At 57.3% G+C, this 20,273-nt stretch overlaps 1 protein-coding gene across 2 annotated transcripts; it reads left to right on the top strand.

Annotated features, from left to right (window-relative positions):
• Window positions 1-865: 865 nt before the first annotated feature.
• On the top strand, window positions 866-18,876 carry TEX22 (testis expressed 22). 2 transcript variants are annotated; one of them, XM_012746489.3, is made up of 4 exons: window positions 866-1,085; window positions 1,407-1,602; window positions 12,242-12,367; window positions 12,459-18,876. In XM_012746489.3, the coding sequence occupies exons 2-4, from the start codon at window positions 1,447-1,449 to the stop codon at window positions 12,621-12,623; spliced, it is 447 nt and encodes a 148-aa protein (XP_012601943.2). In that variant the 5' UTR covers window positions 866-1,085; window positions 1,407-1,446; the 3' UTR covers window positions 12,624-18,876. The 2 variants fall into 2 exon arrangements, with proteins under 2 accessions (XP_012601943.2, XP_075859764.1); XM_076003649.1 differs by having other exon boundaries at window positions 866-1,172.
• Window positions 18,877-20,273: the final 1,397 nt, after the last annotated feature.

Genomic DNA, 20,273 nt, shown 5'->3' with positions numbered 1-20,273 from the left:
AGCCACATGGCTGACCCACACATCATACCTTGCGCCAGGGCAGTCAGGCAGACGTAGACTTGGGCTGCACTGTGCTCACCCCCGTGTACCTCAATTTCCCCCATTGGTTAAACAGGGCGGTGGCATTTCTGCTACCTACCTCACAGAATTGTTCTGAGGGTTCATGGAAAAGTATTTTGTCCCCTTAAAGGATGACTGGAAGCCAAAGCCATCTGACAGCTGGTGTGGCCATGAGGCTGCGGGTGGTGCATGTGTGTGATGTGTGTGCATCCTCGGACCTCAGTCCTGGAGCAGCCGGCCCCACGGAGAGGAGGCAGCCCCCTTGGGGCAGGAACTCTTGGTCCCCAGTCATGGCCTGGCGGCCACTGTCCAATGCAACACAGGCCACCCCACCCCGCAGCCCGGCCCACTGCCGGCCTCCCCTCCGCTGGTCCCCCGGCAGAATCCGGGCACGCGGCTCCCGCTCCGGACCAGGGCGGGGAGGGCCCGGCAAGCCGTGGGGCTGCTCCCAGGGGACCGACCGCGCGGCCCCGCGCAGCTCGCCGTGCACGTCGGTTTCTGGAGCACGTGCTGCTCGTTTTCTCTCTGGCTGGAAAACAAAATGGACGGGAACAGCCCTTGGGGAGCAGACTCGCGTCTGCCACGCACGTGACCGCGGGACCATTTTAAGGGGCTGATGCCACACGATAATCCCAGGGCCCTCCCCGGGCCGCGCCCCTGCCGCGCGCTTCCCCCAGGCCCGGCCCGCGGGCGGCCGGGAGCCCCACCGGGACGACGCGCAGCAGGGACGACGCATGCCTGGGAACTGCGCCAGCCCGCGAGGCAGAACGCAGGGCGCAGGCGCCGCGCAGCCGGAAGCGGAACCAGCGGGGCGGGGCCTGCCTGAGCGGAAGTCGCGGGCGAGACTCCGCCCCCTGTCTCCCTGGAGCGCAGTGGCTCCCAAAGCTCCCCGTCTGGCCTGGCGCCCACAGCGGACCCTCCCCGCTTCGGGACCCCGTGTGCCCCCTCCCTCCCAGGTCGGACCCCGCAGAGGGCAGGCCCCAAGGGTTCACCGGGGCCGCGGGGCGTGGTCCGGCCGCGTCGAGGTGAGGTCGGGAACAGTGAGGCAGGGAGAGCTCCGGCCTCTGGCTCGCCCGCGCACCGCTGCGCCGAGCCCCACAGGGTTCTGAGAGGTACCCGCGGTGTGGGCCGAGGGGCTGGTCGGCCAGGGAGCCCTGAGGGAGGCCGAGTGGACAGCCTGGTGGGGAGGGCAGGGGCAGAGAGCGGCTCCAGTGGAAAAGAGCGGCAGCGGGAGCTGGGATAACCACACCGCCCCCAGGGGCCAGCCACAGGGCTCACTGTCAGTGCCTGTGTGCCCCCCCTTCCGCCCTCTACCCAGGGCGCCTGCCTTGTCCTCCTTCCCCCAGAGTCCCAGAGGTGCAGACAGGCTGCCTGCTAGGTGTAGCGATGGATGTCCAGAAGCTGCCTCCCCAGAGAAAGACACCAGAGTCGCAGCTGTCCCGAGAGCACAGGCAGCCCTTTCCCCCACTGGGCCTCACAGCCACCCCAGGCCAGCCCAGTGGCGAGAGCAGCTCTCAGCAGGGACTGCAGACCCAGGACTGGGTAAGCAGAGGAAGTCCCAGCCAAGGCCACCCTCCCCTCTTCACCCTACTTGAGACTCCTGTCTGGAAACCCCAGGAGCAGGCATTGAGGTGGGCTGGTTGTGGTGGGTATAGAGAAGGGGTCTCTTGGGCCTCAGGGGAAGGCTGCATAGGGACTAATGAGAAGCAGACACTGGACCTGGTGGCCTCTCTGCCCCATGGCCCTGGATGGGCACCGAGGTGCACCTGCATCTCTCTTGCCTCTTAGGCCTGTGGGCCATCTGCCTCTGCTGGGCATGCAGAGGGGCCACCTGAGGCCAGGAAGTGGGTGCAGGGCACATGTGCCTCAACCCTCCCCTGGGCCCAGTCAGAGTGCTCACAGCCCCCACCATAGAAGGCGGCACACGGAGGGACAGAGAACCAGACCCTCACAGCAGGGACAGTGCCCTCCCAGCCAGGTAGGTTAGCTGTCAGGAGGAGGATTTGTTGGTGAAAGCCATGACCAAAGCGCTCATAGGGGCTCTGCTTATGACAGCCCCAAACTGGAAGCACCTTTCCTGTCCACCTGTCACTGGACGGTGAGCAGTCAGCTTGCTCCACAGCAGTGATGAGAGGGGACAGACAAAGCTGCCGCCGCCCTAGGGGACACTCCACGAGCAAAGGAAGCCCAACTCCCACCTGCGTGGTCCCACTTTTGGGAGATTCAAAGATGGGTTTGGGCTGTGACGAGTTGAACCCAAGGGCTCCTGGGCACTGGTTGGCGTTTCTTTGCTTTGGGTGTTGGTCTTGCAGCCAGGTCAGTGTGGGGAGGCGTCGAGCCACACACTCAGGTGTGTGTGCCTGTCTGCGTGTGTTTTACAGATTTACATAAAAAGGTAGTGGGAAAAGAAAGCAGGCTCCCAGAGCTGCCTGCCACAGCCACCTTGTGCCTTCCCAGTCACGTCCTTCAGGCCCAAATGCCTTTAAGCCCCTACAAGGGTGTCGAGTGCTGGGGACACCAGTGGAGACCCAATCAGCAGACCCCACAGCTTTTGTGATGTCTGCATGTCACGATAGCCAATCCAGACTCTGCACACACGGCACCTGTCAGGGGGAGGGCTGCTCAGGAGGAGGGATGGGTACAGGGCTTCCATTCTGGACAGGGGTAGGGGAGAGCTGCAGGGCCGTGGCCAAGGGGCAGGGATATAGGGATGCCTTGGACCCATGCTCTGCAGGCATGCAGCGACCCCATGGCGTTTAGGCAGGGGCAGTTGGGCCATGTTTGCAGTCCTAAGAGATGGTCTGGGGGCTACACCCGGGTAATGGAGTGGAGGACAAGCTGGGAGGCAGGAGAGCGGGGATGAAGGACCCAGTGGGCTGGTGGGCAGTAGAGGGGAGGGGCCAGTGGCTGAGGGTGGGAAGGGGGCATTGATGTGTGTCTGCTGACTTGCAGATTTCTGGTCTGACGACAGGGAATTGGCATCCGTGGGCATTGGTCCCCCGTGTGGAGTTCCTCTGCAGCCTCCCTCTCTGCTCTCCAGCCTGTGGTGGGGATGTCAGCTGCTGGCTGTGGTCCTAAGGGAGGCACTGGGTTACCCTGTCTCAGGCCTTATCCTACATGGTGCTTGTCCTCTTTGTTAACCTTGTCACCCCCTTGGCATGGGAAACTCTTCTCCAGATCTCCCCACAGTCCCGTCTCAGGTGTCACCTCCCAGGGAGCCCTTGACCTGGCTAACATAACTCGTTTGTCCCTCCCCCTTCCCAGCCTGAGCCCAGGAGAGATGAGCTTGTCTGTGCCATGTGGCGCCAGACACGTGCTTCCAGAGTTCAGTGGCCTGGGTTGGCCAGGCCACGTGCTTCCAGCATGCAATGGCCTGGGCTAAGGCCAAGGAGGAGACTGGCCCCCAGTGTCCAGCCTGAAATAGGAGGGTGAGCTCCAGCCATGGGCACTGTGCTTCCTGACAGTCCTGCCAAGGTGACCACAGGCTCTTAATATGGCAGGAACCACAGGATGGAAAACTGGGGAAGAGCTCAGCCAACATGAGGTGGAGACCACAGGGACAGAGAGGAGGAGGCCAGCTCTGAGCTGCAGTGGGAGCCCACTGGAGCAGCCGTTGAGCCTGCCTGCCCTCGTGCTAACCCTCTTTAAACATGAATGAGCAGCCCAGGGGCACCAGACAGACGCCAGCACCAACTGGAGACGGTGCAGCTATCTGTCTCGGTCCCTCCAGGGTGACTGCCTGGGGTCTATCCACAGGTGGGTCGGGAAGTGGGCACCAGTGGCCACACAGAAATCAGTAGGCTGTACGGTTAAACAACAGGCTGGAAGATAAACAAATGGAAAAGGCCAGTCTGCACTTGACAACAGGAATAAACTTAATACACAAAACCTGTTTGAGGGAAACTTTAAAACACCCCCTAAAAATTACAGAGAGACTTGAACAATGTGTAGAGATGCTGTGTTCTTGGAGAGGAGAACTCACCAGCATGGCCGGTTCTCCCAAAGGCATTTGCAGTTTAGTATAATCAGAATAAAAGCTTGTCTTCTCTTTCCATTCAGCAAACTTGTCAAAGATCAAGGAAAAATCAGGCCAGGCGCGGTGACTCATGCCTGTAATCCTAGCACTCTGGGAGGCCAAGGCAGGCAGATCACTCAAGGTCAGGAGTTTGAGACCAGCTCTGAGCAAGAGTGAGACCCCGTCTCTACTAAAAATAGCAAGAAAATTAATTGGCCAACTAAAATATATAGAAAAAATTAGCCGGGCATGGTGGTGGACGCCTGTAGTCCCAGCTACTCAGGAGGCTAAGGCAGGATTGCTTGAGCCCAGGAGTTTGAGGTTGCTGTGAGCTAGGCTGATGCCATGGCACTCTAGCTGGAGCAACAGAGCGAGACTCTGTCTCAAAAAAAAAAATAAATAAATAAAAAATAAGAAAAATAAGCAAGAATAGCCATGATAGCTTCAGCCCAGCAGGTGTGAGTTCCTACCACAGTTCAGTTACCACAGCAGCAGGGACCTCACCACATAAGACACGACAGCACAGCCAAACACAAACTCCAGAGATTGACCCAAATACCTGCAGACATTAGGTGTAGGATGAAAATGGTATCTCAAATCCGTGGGGAAAGGATGGACTTTCCGATGAATCATGCTGGGAAACTGTGTAGGTATCTAGAAAAAAAAAAATGTAGCCTCATCTTTTACTGAGTTCCAGGACAAACTTTGAATGTGTCAAAAGTTTAAATGTAAAAAAATGAAACCATAAAAGTACCAGAGGAAACACTGGGCAAATTCGTTTATAACCATAGGGTAGCAGTGGCCTTTTGAACCAAGCCTCAATATCCAGAAGCCATAAAAAGAAAAGATGGATGCATTTAGCCACGTGTGAAAACAACCACTGGGGCAAAACACGCCATTAGCAAAATCAAGAGAATCAGGGCTGCAGAGAGCTGTGATCGTGCTACTGGGCTCCATCCTGGGTGACAGAGTGATACTCTGTCTCTAAACAACAAGAAGAGTAGGTGAGGGTGGCAGGGCCATCTGATGTTCAGCCGGTAATGCTGGAGGGATGGAGATCCAAGTGCCAAAACAGTGACGTTGGACCCTGGACTTGGCTTCTTCCCAGGAAGAGGCGCACAGACAGCTGTCACGGAACTTGACTGGTCCCAGAGGAAAGACCTGAAGATGCTGGAGGTCAGGTCCCCAAGAGGCAGCCCTGCCTACTGCCCCCACCTGGATCCCCATGGATCACCGTTCCACGGGGCTTCCGGCTGCACCGTGGCTTCTCCTGTTTTACATGACCACAGAGCAAGGACCCAGAGGTGAGAGGGCCAGGAGGGGCCCGGAAGAAATCCCTCAAGAACATGAGAGTGAAATCCTCAGAAAAGAAAAAGATGTTCCACGCATAAAACAAGGGAAGGATTCCGTGTAAAAAGGAACATCCAGAAAAATTTTAAAAGAGCGCTTAAAAAATAAACATAGCAGCACTGTTAAGTAAAGGGTTGGAATATAAAGTTAACGAGATCACCAGGAAAATGGAAAGCAGGAGAGAAAATGATAAACCTGGAAGACACATCCCCAGTGGGGTCAGGGGAGCATAACGGCAGGGCAAACAAGGAGTGACCCGGGTTCTGCGGGGAGAGTGCCGCAGGGTACCCAGAGCGAGGGCAGCGTGGGCGTTTCACTGTGAAATGTCACAATGTCGGGGATAAAGTAAAGATCCTGAAAAGTGAGCGTCTGCATTTGTATTACCAAGTTTGATTTTTAAAATAACCTCGAGCAACCAATAACAACAAAAGAAACTCTAAAGTGGTCCTAGATCCTCCCTAAAAAAAAATGTGGGTGCCCAGATGGAAGTGCGGGCGGGCACTCCCAAGCAAGCAGGAGATAAGCACCCCACCCACGGGGCTTCAGCTGCCTGAGCCACTTCCTGCGTGGCACTGGCGTCACCCTAGCACCAGTGCTGAGGAAGAGGAGGACAGGAGAAAAAGGGAAAAGAAGAAAACCGTGTGCCTAGGTTGGAAAATCATGAATAAATAGTAAAGCGCATCTAGTGGCATCCACAGGGCTGAACTCGCAACCGGATGGTGGCCTCATGCGCACGACACGCGCCTGCCAGGACGGGAACATGTATGTATGTTTCTGTCGTTCACGACTCTGTCCTCCTCAGTGCCTGGGACACTGCCTGGCACCTAGTAAGTGCTCAAAGATGATACATTGAATAAATGAAGTTGTGTATAAATAAAAGAAAGCCGTAACCAAAGATGAAGGAATTTGGAAATCTCTAAAGTTCATCAACAAAAGGCGAAAAACCATGTGATTATCTCAGCAGATGTTGAAAAGTGTTGTTAATAAATTCCAGTATCTCTTCTTAAAAACAAATGTGAAAATCTACATTCTGGATGAGGCGGTGAGAGGTGGACATTGCTGTAACCTGACAAAGAGGAGCTCCCTAGAGCACACGGTGAACTCGCTGGGCATGTTTCAATCAGATGCAAGAAGCAGACAGGTGTGCGTAGCACCCCCTTGACAATTAAACACTATGCTGCAAATTAGAGCCCTGCGGCAAGCCGAGAAAATGAAATGTGGCATAAATGTCTCAAAGTTAAAATGATTGCTACTTGCAGCCAATGTATTGTCTACCTAGAAAATCTACTTAAGCCAATTAAAAAAATACAAACAAAAGAGGGAGTTTGGATGTAGTTACCATTAAAAATTTAATAGTTTTTGATACACTAAACATAATGAGAGAATGGAATGGAAAAAATGATCCCATTCACTTTAGCAACAGAAAGTATGACGTCCTTAGAAATAAGTCTGATCTTGTACAATACCTATATGAAGAACACTATAAAAATGTTACTGAATAACATATATAACACCTCTTGGAAACATGTACCATATTATTGGTTGGGCAGATGTAACATATTTTAAACCTGCCAGGTTTCCCACATACAATTCAGGGCAGTCCTATTTTTTAAAGAATGAACTTTTCATAAATCTTGAAAATTTTATTCTAAATGTAGTGCTCTGGAAATGTATTAGTTATCCATTGCTGCATAACAATTTTCCCCAAAGCTTAGCAGCTTAAAAGGATAATAAGTATTTTTATCTCAGTTTTCATAGGTCAGGAATTTGGTAGCTGGTTGGCTTTGGCTTGGGGTGTCTCAGGAGGTTATAATCATGATGTCAGAGTGACAGTCATCTGAAAGCTCAAGTAAGGATGGAGACTCTGCTTCCATGGTGGCTCACTCGTATGGCCGGCAGGTCAGTGCTAGATGCTGGCAGGAAGTGTCAGCTCCTCACCAGGGCAAGCTGGAGTACCCCCACAGCACGGGGCTGGCATCCCCCAGGTGAGCGAGCGGAGAGAGTGGGGTGGAAGGTGCAATGGCTTCCATGACTCAGCCTTGGAAGTCACACTCCATCGTTTCCGCAGTGTTCTTCTGGCCACAGTGGTTATCCCTATTTAATGTGGGAGGGACAGCCCAAGGCCAGGAACACCAGGAGGTGGGAGTCACTCGCTGGATGCCATCTTGGAGGCAGGCTATCATGGGCAGTAATTTAGACTGTAATCTTGAGGGCCCAACACCTCCTAAGTAGGATAGGTAAGAGGATTATACACCTAGACCCATCATAGTGAAATTGCAGAATGCCAGGGACACAGATCTCAGAAGCAGTGAGAGAGGAAGGACAAGAACCGTCAAAGGAACAAGAGTGAGACTGGCAAGTGCCTTCTCATGAATGGCCGTGGAAGCTCTTAGAGGAGAATGATGGTCAACCTTGAATGTTATACCCAGCAAAAATATCTTTTACGAAGAGGGTTAAAAAAACACATTAAGCAAATGATAACTAACAAAAGAGAATTTCCCCCAGCAGACTGTCACCTCAATTTTGAAGAACAGACCTCAGACAACACAAAAGTGATCTCAGAAGGTGTCTGAAATGGATATGCAGTGAAGGGTGCAAAGAAAGGAACTGGGACTGACGTGGATTGGTACAAGCAGTCACTGGACGCCTCTCACCTGCGGAGAAGCAGGGACAGAAGGTGCCTGTGAGTGGACCTAAAGAGGTCTAACTTCTTCGTGTTCTTTGAGAAGAGGATGGAGATGTTTGTCGACCCTAGACCATGGTGGGTTTGCATGACGTTGCGATTGCACCAAAAGGACAGAAAGAGAACCACACTTGAACAGTGGCAGGGAGAGTGGTTAGAGACACCACGCGATTGGTCCAGAAGGAAGCAGGAGAGGACAGAGAAGGAAACGTAAGGCCGGCGAGACGAACGGCACGGGGGAAGGCAGCAGATAGAATCGCCAGTATGTCATTTAATTCAGTACATGGGAATGGACCGAGCGTGCTCGTTAAAAGACATGTCAGAGGGCTGAAAACGACCCGTCCGGCCAGCATGTGCGCGTGAACGTGTACAGAATGGAACTTGGGAATATTCCAGCCTGGGGGGCGGAGCTGGATGCTGAGAAGCCTTGCATCAGTTCACGTCGTGTTTTGCTGTCAAACTCAGCAAGCTGGCCTTGGATTGTGGAGTTGGACCCTGTGGCCGCCTGCTGCATGCAGGCCTGTCCCTGAGTGAAATAGGCAAGTGACAGAATTATCCATGCCATGTGGCTTGGTTTAGAGTTCAAACACATGCAAATGTAAACACTATATCGCTCATATTTTCATAAAAAATATAATTTGAAAAAAATATTTTACACGCCTGTAATCCTAGCACTCTGGGAGGCCGAGGCGGGCGGATTGCTCGAGGTCAGGAGTTCGAAACCAGCCTGAGCAAGAGCGAGACCCTGTCTCTACTATAAATAGAAAGAAATTAATTGACCAACTAATATATATATATATATATATAAATTAGCCGGGCATGGTGGCACATGCCTGTAGTCCCAGCTACTCGGGAGGCTGAGGCAGAAGGATTGCTTGAGCCCAGGAGTTTGAGGTTGCTGTGAGCTAGGCTGACACCATGGCACTCACTATAGCCTGGGCAACAAAGCGAGACTCTGTCTCAAAAAAAAAAAAAAAATTTTAAAATTTTTCTTGGAAAAGGAGCTATGCAACACTTTTTGAAAAGCTCTGCTCTAGGCTCTGGCAATTAAAATTGTGTGGTGTTGAGACAGAAGGTAGCAAACACATCCATGATGTGTTTTGAAGACAAATAGTCCAGAAACCGACCCATACACAAATCTTGGGGTTTAGTCTATGCTGAGCATGGCATTTCAAAGCAGTGGGGGACGGACCTGTCAATAATGGTGTTGGGGTGACGGCTGTCCATTCACAAGGTGTAGAGTGCGGCCCGCATCTCACAAACGCACAAGGTCTCACGCAGTAAGTGTTAAACCCAAACCCCGTAAGCACTGGGAGAATGTATAACAGCAACATTTAGAATCTGGGAGTGAGAAACACCTTTCTTTTTATGCCAAACACAAAACCCTTGAAGGACAAGCCTGACAAATCTGACGGCAGCATTTTTATAAGTTTGGTGCAAAGACACAAAAATGTTAAGCAAATGTTAAGCAAGTCTAGAAGAAAAACACTTGTAATATTGTAACATTCAAATATTTAGCAGCCACAATCTAGGAAGAGATGCTTAAAAGCAAAGAGAAAATTTTTGCTGGGTATAACATTCAAGGAAAAGCAAAGAGAAAACTATTTTGGAAACTCAATAGAAAAGGGGATGAAGTGTATGGACTTGCAGGTCCTAAAGAAAAGACACTGAATGTATGAATGGTAAAGGTGAAAAAGTTGGCAAAAACGACACGGATGGATCTGCGTGGAGCTGGGAAGGATGGAAGGGAAGGGCTAAGTCTGTTTTATTGGTTTTTCAGAGAACTCGTTTGTGATCATTATTCAGTTTTTTTTCCATTTTGATTCATTCATTAATCTTTCCTAATTCTATCTTTAAGCCTTCAGTGAATTTGCTTTATTCTTTTTCTGGCTTCTGCAGTGATTTGCCTGGTCATTGGTTTGGGCTTTGCTGCAGGGACGTGCTTGAAGCTGTAGACTGGCTGCAGCTGGGGCTCGGGACCTCACAGCCGCCCGTTTCTAAATAAACTGCCATTTCAGTCTTGATTTTCCTTCTCACTCCTTCTGGACTTAATCAGAAGGGTGCTGTGGAACGTCGTGTCAGTAGGCGTGTTTGTTGTCCGTTTGTTATTAATTTTTACTGGCATCGCTTCGCAGTCGCAGAACCACGTGTCCGGGCACCGGCTGTGTGTCGGGGACGTGTTTTGTTTGTGGCCCAACGCGTGGCCCGTTTGTGTGCATGGTCCACCGTTGGGTGAGAGCGTGGGCTGTCCGTGGGTCCGGGCTCTGTGCCAGCTCTCCTGTGTCTGTTAGGGCCCTCTCATTAATCACTCGAATCTCTGTTTCTTGAGATCTGTGTTGCTCTTACTAACACGTGTGTGCACGTGTCGGACAGCAACTTCCCCGGAGCCCCCCTTGCCCGGCTCCCGCTGCGCCCGCCGCCGTTTAGCCGAAAGAGGCATTGCGCTCATGCCGTCCCTCTTGAATTCTCAGGTTCACACGAGTCCCGCGCCACAGACACCGCGGGCTTGGCGCTCTTACCTCCACCACACGCTTCCCTTCCCGGTGCCCACGCAGAGCGCTGCCGCCTTTTCATCAACTCCACTCCCAGCACTGGCCTTGTCGTGACGGTGTCCCACACAGAGACGTGGAGCACGCTGTCACCACGTGTCCTTGCTTTGCGGCTTTTTGTGTTCCCTGGATGTCATCATTGTCTCCCTTTGCCGCCTCATTTTCTCTCTTCTCTTTTCTTTTTTGAGAAAGGGTCTTGCTGTGCTGCCCAGGCTGGGGAGCAGTGGTGTGATCACAGCTCACTGCAGCCTCCAACTCCTGGGCTCAAGTGATCCTCTTGCCTCAGCCTCCCAAGTAGCTGGGACTATGGGCACGTGCCACCACCACGCCTGGCTGATTTTTGTATTTCCTGTGGAGACAGGGTCTTGCTATGTTGCCCACGCTGGTCTTGAACTCCTGACCTCAAGTGGTCGCCCGCCTTGGCCTCCCAAAGTGCTGGGATAACAGGCGTGAGCCACGGCACCCGGCCCTCCTTTCCGTTTTCTGTGATTATCACTTCTTTCCCAAACTTTCCAATAAATCTGTGACACTCCTCTCACAGGCCTAAACAGTCCGGTCACCTAGGAGCTCTGCCTGTCCCGTGGCAGTGGCCCCCCCGGAGCCTGGAGCCCCCTGCTGTTCACCCGGCCACCGAGGGGCCCACCCTGCCTGGCCTCCTGCCGGCCCTCTGCATGCAGGATCCCGTTTCCTGGGCCCTGGTGGTTCTGTTTCTCGGTTTACTGCCCTGTTTTGGCGGGATTCATCCAGCAGCTTCCTCTGAAAGGGTTCACAGGAAGTTAAAATCTTCAGGATTTTTCAAGACTCTGAAGGTGTGACAATGCCTTTATTCTGCCTCTGCACTTGAGTGATACTTTGGTTAGGTGCTTTCGGTTCTATTGGGTCTGTACCCAGAAGTGGGATTGCGGGATCGCACGATAATTCCATTCGTAGTTGTTTTGGGAAGGGGACTGAACTTTGAGTTTCTATCAGTCCCCTATTTTTAGCATGATAGCCCCTTGCCGCTGGGGTGGGAGGTAGCAGTACCCAGGGCTTCTGGCCTAGCAGAGTCTGGAGGGATGTTCACAGACAGCCCATCTGAGAAGTTCCACCTGGGGCAGGTCATCCTGGCTCCACCTGGTCTGGGCATTCCTGGGCCCCTTCCTCCCATTCACCTGTACCCAGCTAGTGGCCCTCCTGCACTGGAGCCTGGCTTTTTATCCTAACGGATTAAAGAGCATTATTTTTTCCCTAAACCTGTTTAGGATCATTTTAGAGGGGGCTTGGGGAGGAGGGAGGTGCAGATCTGGCCCCTGAGTCCCGCCTTTCAGCGTCCCGTCTGTCCCCTCCCCCAGCGCGCCCCACGCCAGGGCACCCGCTGTAAGGTCTGCGCGGGCACGTGCGGACGGGCGCGGTCCAGGTGCAGAGCCACTGCGCAAAGGTGCAGAGGCCACACGGGCAGCGACCCCGCTGGGAGCTTGCGGAGGGGGCCAGGGAGGCGGCGCCCCACGCCTGCCAGCCGAGCGCAGAGGGGCGGCGGATGCTGGGAGGCGGCGCGCAGGGCGAAGGCCCGGTGGCCGCGCGCGACCCGCCGCCCTGTCCCCGCAGGTGTGCGAGCTGCCGGAGTGCGGGCGCCCCGGCCGCCACTGGAGCGTCAGCATAGACGAGCGCCGGCAGCTGGCCATGCTGGGCGACCGGGAGAGGCCGGGCTCCAGGTCCTCCTCCCCAGGCTGGGTGAGCGCGGCGCGGGCGCAGGGCCTCTTCAGCCCCTGGGACCGTCCCCCCCCCCCTGCCTGGGGCTCCCTGACCCTGCGGTCGTCTGCAGGACATCATGCAGATGGTGGCCCAGCTGGTGTCTGAGGACGTGGACAAGGACGTGCTCTTCTCCCAGCCGCCGAACTCCCCCGAGTCCGTCAGAGCCTTCCGCGCCTTCCAGACCCGCAGCGCAGGTTTCTGGCGCAAGGCGACTTCGAGGTTGCCTCCCTCCTAAGAACCGGCTCAACCCAGTGACTGTCCTCCAGCGCCTTTCCTTGGGGGTCCGCCGGAGGGATGGGGGTGCACGGCCTCTGCGTGCCCTGCCAGGGGTTCATGGCCCACCCACCAGTGAGAAAACAGGCCCAGGACCCCTCTCAGGCCAGCTGCCCCCTTCTGAGGCCTTGCAGGCCTGACCAGGGGGCGTAGGGGCTGCCCTGCCCCAGGCTGGCCTGAGGAGGAGGCTGGAGGGGCCTGGCGGGCCTGCCCTCTGGGCTGCAGCCGCCGGGGCCTGACTGGGTGCACTGGTGTCCAAGCAGGGGCTGGCTCAGGACTTGGCTGAGGACGGGGCACCTGCCTGCTAGAGGCCAAGCTGTGGGCTGAGGCCAGAGGTCCCCAGGGCATCTGGTGTTTCCATGTCTTGGGCACTGAGGGGTCCCACTGGGTCCTGCCTCTGAGGCCCTGATGGGCATGTGTGAGCCAGTGGGGTGCAGCGGTGGGGGTGGCTGGAGTGACGGGTCCAGAGAGGTGCCAGGCACAGAGGGAGGCACTCTGGAGACTCGGTGGTGATGGGGCGCAGGTGGCAGTGGGCAGAGGGCCTGGGGCAGCGGTGGGGAGCTGGCCGGGGCAGCGGCCCCCAGGCCCCAGACCTCCGTGGTGACTGCGTTTGTCTCAAGCCTGCAGGACGGTTCTGAGCAGGGGGCGACCAGGCAGGGCTGCGTTCTGGGCAGGCCAAGTTGGAGGGGGCTGGGAGGGGGTGAGGGTGGGGCCAGGCAGGACTGCGGTGGGGTGAGGGTGGGCGAGGTGCCTGGACTCGGCAGCTGTTAGGTCCTGACTGGGCTTCTGTGGAGGTGGCACGATGGAGCGATCTCCCCAAGCCCTGGGTGGGCGCAGGAACCAGGCCCCACGGCCACGTGGACTCCACACGGCCAGCACGCTGGCAGCACGGCTCCCTCCCAGACCTTGCGGCTGGCGCAGACCTGACCACCAGACCCGACCACGCTGCCGGCCACCTGCCGCCCCTGCACACGTGGCTCCGCTGCTCCTGCCTCCCTCCCCCTCCTTTCTGTAAGACTCAGTGGAGTCCCTTCCTCCAGGAAGCCTTCAAGATCACGCAGCTAGGTGCCCCTGCCCCGATCCTCTCTGGAGTCCCCTGGACTTAGTCTTGTCCACCCCAGGGACCCTCTGCACCTCTCAGGATTCAGAGGGTGGTGGAGGGCAGCCCTGGGGGCCCTCAGGACCCTGCCCTCCTCCTCAGAGGCCGCTGGGGATCGGGTGGGGGGTGGGGTGCCCTGGGCCTGGCTCCGTGCTGGCAGGAAGCTGCAGGTGAGTCTTCCCTCCCCCAGGCCCTCCCGGTGCAGGGTGGGGGCTGAAGTGTGAACAGCTGCCAGGGGTGTCCAGAGCTCTGCAGCTCTCAGCTGCTGCCCGACTTCAAAGCTGCAGTCCCCAGCCCCAGTCCACTTGCTGGTTGGGAACAACACCCGCAGCACCACCTGAGCGCCCCCTGCCCTGGAGAAACTGTCTCCCCGGAACTTAGGCTCAGGAACGGCCTCGCAGCAGACAGCAGGAGGCAGAGGTAAGAGTGAGGGTCTCTCCGGGCTGCGGCTGCGCAGCTGTGCTCCTTCTGGAGGCTCCAGGGCAGAACCCCTCTTCCCAGCGGCCAGCAGCCGTCCTCCAGCTTTGCCTGCGCGTGGCCGGCACCCGTCGGGCCCTGCCTCTGAACCCCCGCCTCCTCCTCTGCCTCCCTCTTCCACAGTTAAGGACCCCTGTGATTACACTGGGCCCACCCAGGTAATGCAGGACACTCTCCCTGTTTTAAGGTCAATGAGTCTGCTGCTTTACCTACCTGCCACCACGTAACCTAGCCTGTGCACGGGTTTGGGGGGTTCAGATGAGGCCATCCCTGGGGAGAGAGCATCCTGCCTTCCCCTGGGCACTGCTGTCACCTGGGCGGTAGAGGCTGGGGTGCTGCACGAGACCCACAGTGCGCAGGGCAGCACCCCCAACCTGGAAGGACCCGGCCCTGACGTCAGCGGGGCCCCAGCTGCAAAACCCCCAAGTGGGGGGGGGTCTGCACAGCGGGCAGGTGGGCTTGTCCTGGGATACCCAGAAAGGATAGGGGGTCGCAGAGGCACGTGAAGTCGAGGAGAGGCTGGGGAAGCAGGCTTGGGTGTTGGCCGGGAGCAGTGGGGGGACCCATCCAGAGCCCCATAGCCCAGTGGGGCAGGACGCAACCCGGCCTCCACTGCCAGAGGACACTGCAGCGCGGCCACCCCACACCTGAACCCCGCCTTCACCCCGCCTCCCCCACGGGTGAGCCCCTCCCCAGGCCTCGGGGGTGTCCTGCAAGGGGGAGTGGCTCAAGTGCTCCTATGGACAGGGGCGGTGGGGCAAGAGGGGACAGCCCCCAGCTGGTGACCCTGGCCAGCTCCGACACCTCAAGCAGGAAGGGGCCAGGGGCTCAGAGACCTCGGCGGGGGGAGCTCGGCCACGGAGGACTGGCCGGGCGCCTGGGAGACGGAGTGCGTGACCTTCCCGAGTGCCACCGACAGTGCCCAGCACGGCCCCCGTTTAAAAAAAATGACTTCACTGGCTTTGCAGAAATACTTGCAATACAACAAAGGTTGCAGTTTTTAAAGACTCGCCCACAATCCGATCACTGAACTAACAGCTGCTAACATTCGGTGTAAGTTATTCCAGATATTTCCAAATGGGTATGCAGAGACGAAAGGACATATGGAAACATAGAAATAAGTGTGGAGCTACTCCTTATACATTTTAAAACATTTGAGAAAAAAAATTATTGCTGAAATCAGATGAGTGCTGCTTCACCCCAAATTTAAGGTTGTCCTACGACTATTTTTAGAGATCACAAAACGTAAGAGAGGGCTTCAGCTGTTCTCAGCAGCCTGCTTCAGCGTGGACAGCGGTGACTGACTCTGGCTCCGAAGGGGGAGCACCTGCCCGGACGCCCGCCCGCACCTTCTCGTGTCAGTCCCCACGGGAAGATCGACGGGGCCACCTTCCGCCCCCCGACCTGCGCACTCCCCGTGGGCCCCGTGCCGTGCGGCGAGCTCGCTGCCAGGACTTGGACCAAAGTCTTCGTTTTGATTTACATCTTTTTCGGCTGTTCTTACGGTCAGTTTTAAAAATTTTTGTAAATTTTATTTCTTGGGTTCTTGTATATTTAAAAGTGTTTTCCTGAGGCTGCTCCAGGTGCGTGGGAACCTGCTGGGGAAGGACTCTCACGGTTGTGCTTTCTTTCCCTAAGGACCCTGCCTTCAAAGCCCGGAAGGTTGCTGGAGAAACCAGAGGCCAGGCGGATCTTCTTGTCCTGCTATGCGATACGCTCTTTCTGAGAAATGGCTACGTTAGTCCTTGAGGTTTACCATGTTTCCCCGAAAATAAGACTTAACCATAAAACAAGCCCTCTCGGGATTTCTGAGCATTTGCGCAATAGAAGCCCTACCCTGAAAATAAGCCCTAGTGAGGGGCGTGGCTGTGCCGCGCATCTGCACAACCCATGCATGTCGTCGAGGAGCGGGAAAGACGACGAGCAGCCCTTCCCATCCGCCCCATCGTGACAGCTACTGTCCCAGAGGTGACCGGAAAGGTGCGGGCAGCCCCACCCACAAGGTCGGCTCCCCCTGTCGGGTCCCGGCCATCCTGTTCATGCTGCAAGCTGAGGCTTTGAGGGAAAAATAACACATCCTCTGAAAATAGCCCTAGGGTGTCTTCTTGAGGAAAAATAAATATAAGACCCTGTCTTATTTTCGGGGGAACACGGTAGTAACAGGCAACATGGATCTCTCTAAATCCTGCTGTGTGGGCTTCTCGGGGACGGGGTGTGGCCCTGTAACAGGCAGGCTCTGCTGTGGTTCCAGGGAAGCTTTCTTGCAGCAGATCTTTGCATACTTTCCTGACCGTCTGCTTCCAGCACCCATCCTGAGGCTGGGCTTCTGGCCGCCCACCACTGCCGGCTCTCACCCTCGCGGCAGCCTCAGGGGTCCTTCTGACAAAGGTCAGCTCAGGCCACTCAGAGCCCTCCAGCGGCAAAGCCAAAGTCCCCACGGGCCCCACACCGGCCTACGTGGCTCCTGGCCTCTTACCCCGCCTCCTGCAACCCTCTCTGACCCCCTGAATGGGCCCCTCACTGTTACCACCCCCCGTCTCCTTAGGCTCGTTATTTTGTCCACAGAGAACTTTTATTTTGAGATAGAGTCTCCCTCTGTTGCCCAGGAAAGAGCGCAGTGGCATCATTATAGCTCACTGCTACCTTAAACTCCCAGGCTCAAGCGATCCTTCCGCCTCAGCCTCCCAAGTAGCTGGGACTGCAGGCATGCACCAGGACGCCTGGCCAATTTTGTCTGCAAAGCACTTAACAACTCATGACTTTATATATTATTCATGTATTCTCTCTCCCTTCCCTGCTAGATTGTAAACTATCTGAGGGCAGACTTTGTCTCCTTACTAAAATGGTGTGTGGCTTGAAGTGGATATTTAGCAAATAATAGTTGTATGAATAGATTATTGCTTTAATCCCTTTGTCTTGCCCTGAAATTATCTCAAGCCTTTCCTCTCTTAGTAATTTGATATCCTGCCCCTTGCTGTTTCTGACTTATTCCGGAGAAGGTGTGATTTTGATCCTTCGTGTGTTTGCTTGGCTCTGGAATCTTCCCCTCATTCTGCCATTTTATCATCTAGCATGTTCCTAGAACTTAACGCACTCCTGTGGAGTTGTCTTCTGCTTCTTCCGTTGTGTTTTCTTCTATTCTGGGTTCTTCAGCGGCCCACACGCCCTCCCTGACCCCAGTTTTTATGTTGTCGGGTGTGGTCAGCACGCGACTTCTCCACAAGTCACTCCTGTTCTGATGTGAGCAGCTCTGTTTACTCTGGATGGATGGATGCTTCTCAATTCTTCTCTGTGACTTACTCACTCTGCGTTGTGAGGGCCATGTCCCTACTCTTGTGAGGACTAGCTAGGCGTCGGATCACCTCCCTGGGACACTGGACTCCGTGCCTGCTTCCCGAAGGTCAGCCCTGCCCGCCTACGCTCCAGTGCTCCTCTCCCACTCCCCAGGGACGAGTCCTTCAGTAGGCTTCCCTCCAGGCTGGGGGCTGGGGAGAATTCTCGTGTTGCCATGACGTCTCGTGATGTGGGCATGAGGCCTGACTTGTTTCAGGGATGGAGGCAGAAGCAGACATTAACAGGTGTGTGAAGTTTCTATGTTCTCGCCATACTCACAGCTGCCTGGGCATCTTTCGGCATTTCTAACTTTTTGGTGAGTTTGTTAGGTGCTAGCAGAAGATCTCATGCTATAGCTCCATTCAGGAAGAGGAGACAGATGTAGGCCCCAGGTTAAGGACTGGACCGGCGAGAGGGAGAGAGGCCCTTCTTGAAGAAACTCTGCCTGTACGCCATCAGCCCCTCCTGGATGTGAGCTGCCCTCTCTCCTCTTCCCCTGCAATCTCAAGCAAACATGACCCGTTCCTTGCACCCTCTGCCCCCAGTCCCCTGCTCACCAGGAGGGACTATAATTTTGGTGTGGTCTGCAGCACAGGAGGCTGTGGCCGCAGCCCTCCTGGGTCCCTGCCGAGCTTCCATCTGGCAGCCCGCTGGTCTCCTGCCCACCTCGCTGGAGTCTGGTGTGGAGCATGGTGGGGTGGTTCCCGGTGCTCCACCCCGCCTGCCCACACCCTGCCCGGCAGCGCCAGGGCTCCCTCCTGAGCTCCCCAGGACATCCCTCTAACTGGACACCAGCATCCTCAGCCACAGACTGTCGCCCAGGTGCTGCACAGACCAGCAACCTGGAGCCCCCCAGGACACCTCCTCTTCCTCACCTCCCCAACACTGAGAGCAAACCTGCCTCCCAACTGCGGCTGGGACCATCCCTTTCTATCTGGGACGCCACATCCCCTCCTCTTCCTGACGGGGTATCTGGGCTGCTGGACTCTCCAGTCTCCTTAGACCTTAATAAGCACAAAACACACCCAGACTTACGTGTGGCAGGTGCCTCAGTGCAGACGGGACACAGCCCTCCCAGCGCTCCACCTGCCAGGTCTGGGCTGGGGCCAGCAGGCCTAATGCGCTCCAGCCTCAGGGGCACCTGGGAGGGTGGCCCTCTCACCAGGTCACAGTTCCGGGAGGCCACCACAGCCAGGGGTGAGCATGGGGGCAGGGACGCTGACGACCTCATGCCGGGTGGCAAAGGCTGGGCCTGGAAGGGAGGTGTGGGTGGGCCTCTAGGCCAGGGGCCCCCACAGGCTGAGCACCCAGGGAAGCCCCTTGGAGAGCGAGGGGAGGGTCCTCTAAGGGGCGCAGGGAGGGCTCACAAGGGAGGGGCCCTTGTGGAGGAGTCCCCACCCCGGGGTGCTGGGGAGGGTTGGGAGGGCTCTGGCAGTGCCCACGAGTGAAGGGGTTTGGGTGTAGGGGGACCACCTGTGGTGTTGAGAGGACCCCAGGGGTGTGGCAGGGCCTGTAGGGAAAGGGGCGCGGGAGGCCCCGTGGAGGGTGACGAGAGGCCTAGGACGTGGGGAGCCCCATGGAGAGTGACGGAAGACCCTGTGGAGGGTGACAGAAGACCCCGGGGTGTGGGGAGCCCCGTGGAGGGTGACGGAAGACCTCGGGGAACAGGGAGCCCCGTGGAGGGTGACAGAAGACCCCGGGGTGTGGGGAGCCCCGTGGAGGGTGACAGAAGACCCCGGGGTGTGGGGAGCCCCGTGGAGGGTGACGGAAGACCCCGGGGAACAGGGAGCCCCGTGGAGGGTGACGGAAGACCCCGGGGAACAGGGAGCCCTGTGGAGGGTGACGGAAGACCCCGGGGGACACGGGGAGCCCCGTGGAGGGTGACGGAAGACCCCGGGGCGCGGGGAGCCCCGTGGAGGTGACTCGAGGCCCGGGGCGTGGGGAGCCCCGTGGAGGTGACTCGAGGCCCGGGGCGTGGGGAGCCCCGGGGAGGTGACGCGAGGCCCGGGCGCGGGGAGCCCCGTGGAGGGTGACGGAAGACCCCGGGGCGCGGGGAGCCCCGTGGGGGTGACGCGAGGCCCGGGCGCGGAGAGCCCCGTGGAGGTGACGCGGGGCCCGGGCGCGGGGAGCCCCGTGGAGGGTGACGGAAGACCCCGGGGCGCGGGGAGCCCCGTGGAGGGCGACGGGAGCCCCGTGGAGGGTGACGGAAGACCCCGGGGCGCGGGCAGCCCCGTGGGGGTGACGCGAGGCCCGGGCGCGGGGAGCCCCGTGGAGGGTGACGGAAGACCCCGGGGCGCGGGGAGCCCAGTGGAGGTGACGCGAGGCCCGGGCGCGGGGAGCCCCGTGGAGGGTGACGGTAGACCCCGGGGCGCGGGGAGCCCAGTGGAGGTGACGCGAGGCCCGGGCGCGGGGAGCCCCGTGGAGGGTGACGGAAGACCCCGGGGAACAGGGAGCCCCGTGGAGGGTGACGGAAGACCCCGGGGCGCGGGGAGCCCCGTGGAGGTGACGCGGGGCCCGGGCGCGGGGAGCCCCGTGGAGGGTGATGGAAGACCCCGGGGCGCGGGCAGCCCCGTGGAGGTGACGCGGGGCCCGGGCGCGGGGAGCCCGCCGGGCAGCGGCGCGCGGGCGGCGCGCGGGGTCGGGTAACGGCCCGCGCGGTGGGCGGCGGCGCCCGAGGCCCCTCCCCGCCCGCGGCCGCTCCTC

This window comes from Microcebus murinus, chromosome 6 (genome assembly GCF_040939455.1).
Source record: "Microcebus murinus isolate Inina chromosome 6, M.murinus_Inina_mat1.0, whole genome shotgun sequence".
NCBI lineage: Eukaryota > Metazoa > Chordata > Mammalia > Primates > Cheirogaleidae > Microcebus > Microcebus murinus.
The sequence above is the reverse complement of the archived record's forward strand: the minus strand, read 5'-3'. Positions and strand labels throughout refer to the sequence as shown.

Excerpts from the sequence above, each read along its gene's own strand:
- TEX22 (XM_012746489.3), top strand. The coding sequence starts at position 1,447 with ATGGATGTCCAGAAGCTGCCTCCCCAGAGAAAGACACCAGAGTCGCAG. Across the intron at positions 1,603-12,241 it reads GACTGCAGACCCAGGACTGG|GTGTGCGAGCTGCCGGAGTG; the intron begins GTAAGCAGAGGA and ends CTGTCCCCGCAG. Across the intron at positions 12,368-12,458 it reads GGTCCTCCTCCCCAGGCTGG|GACATCATGCAGATGGTGGC; the intron begins GTGAGCGCGGCG and ends GGTCGTCTGCAG.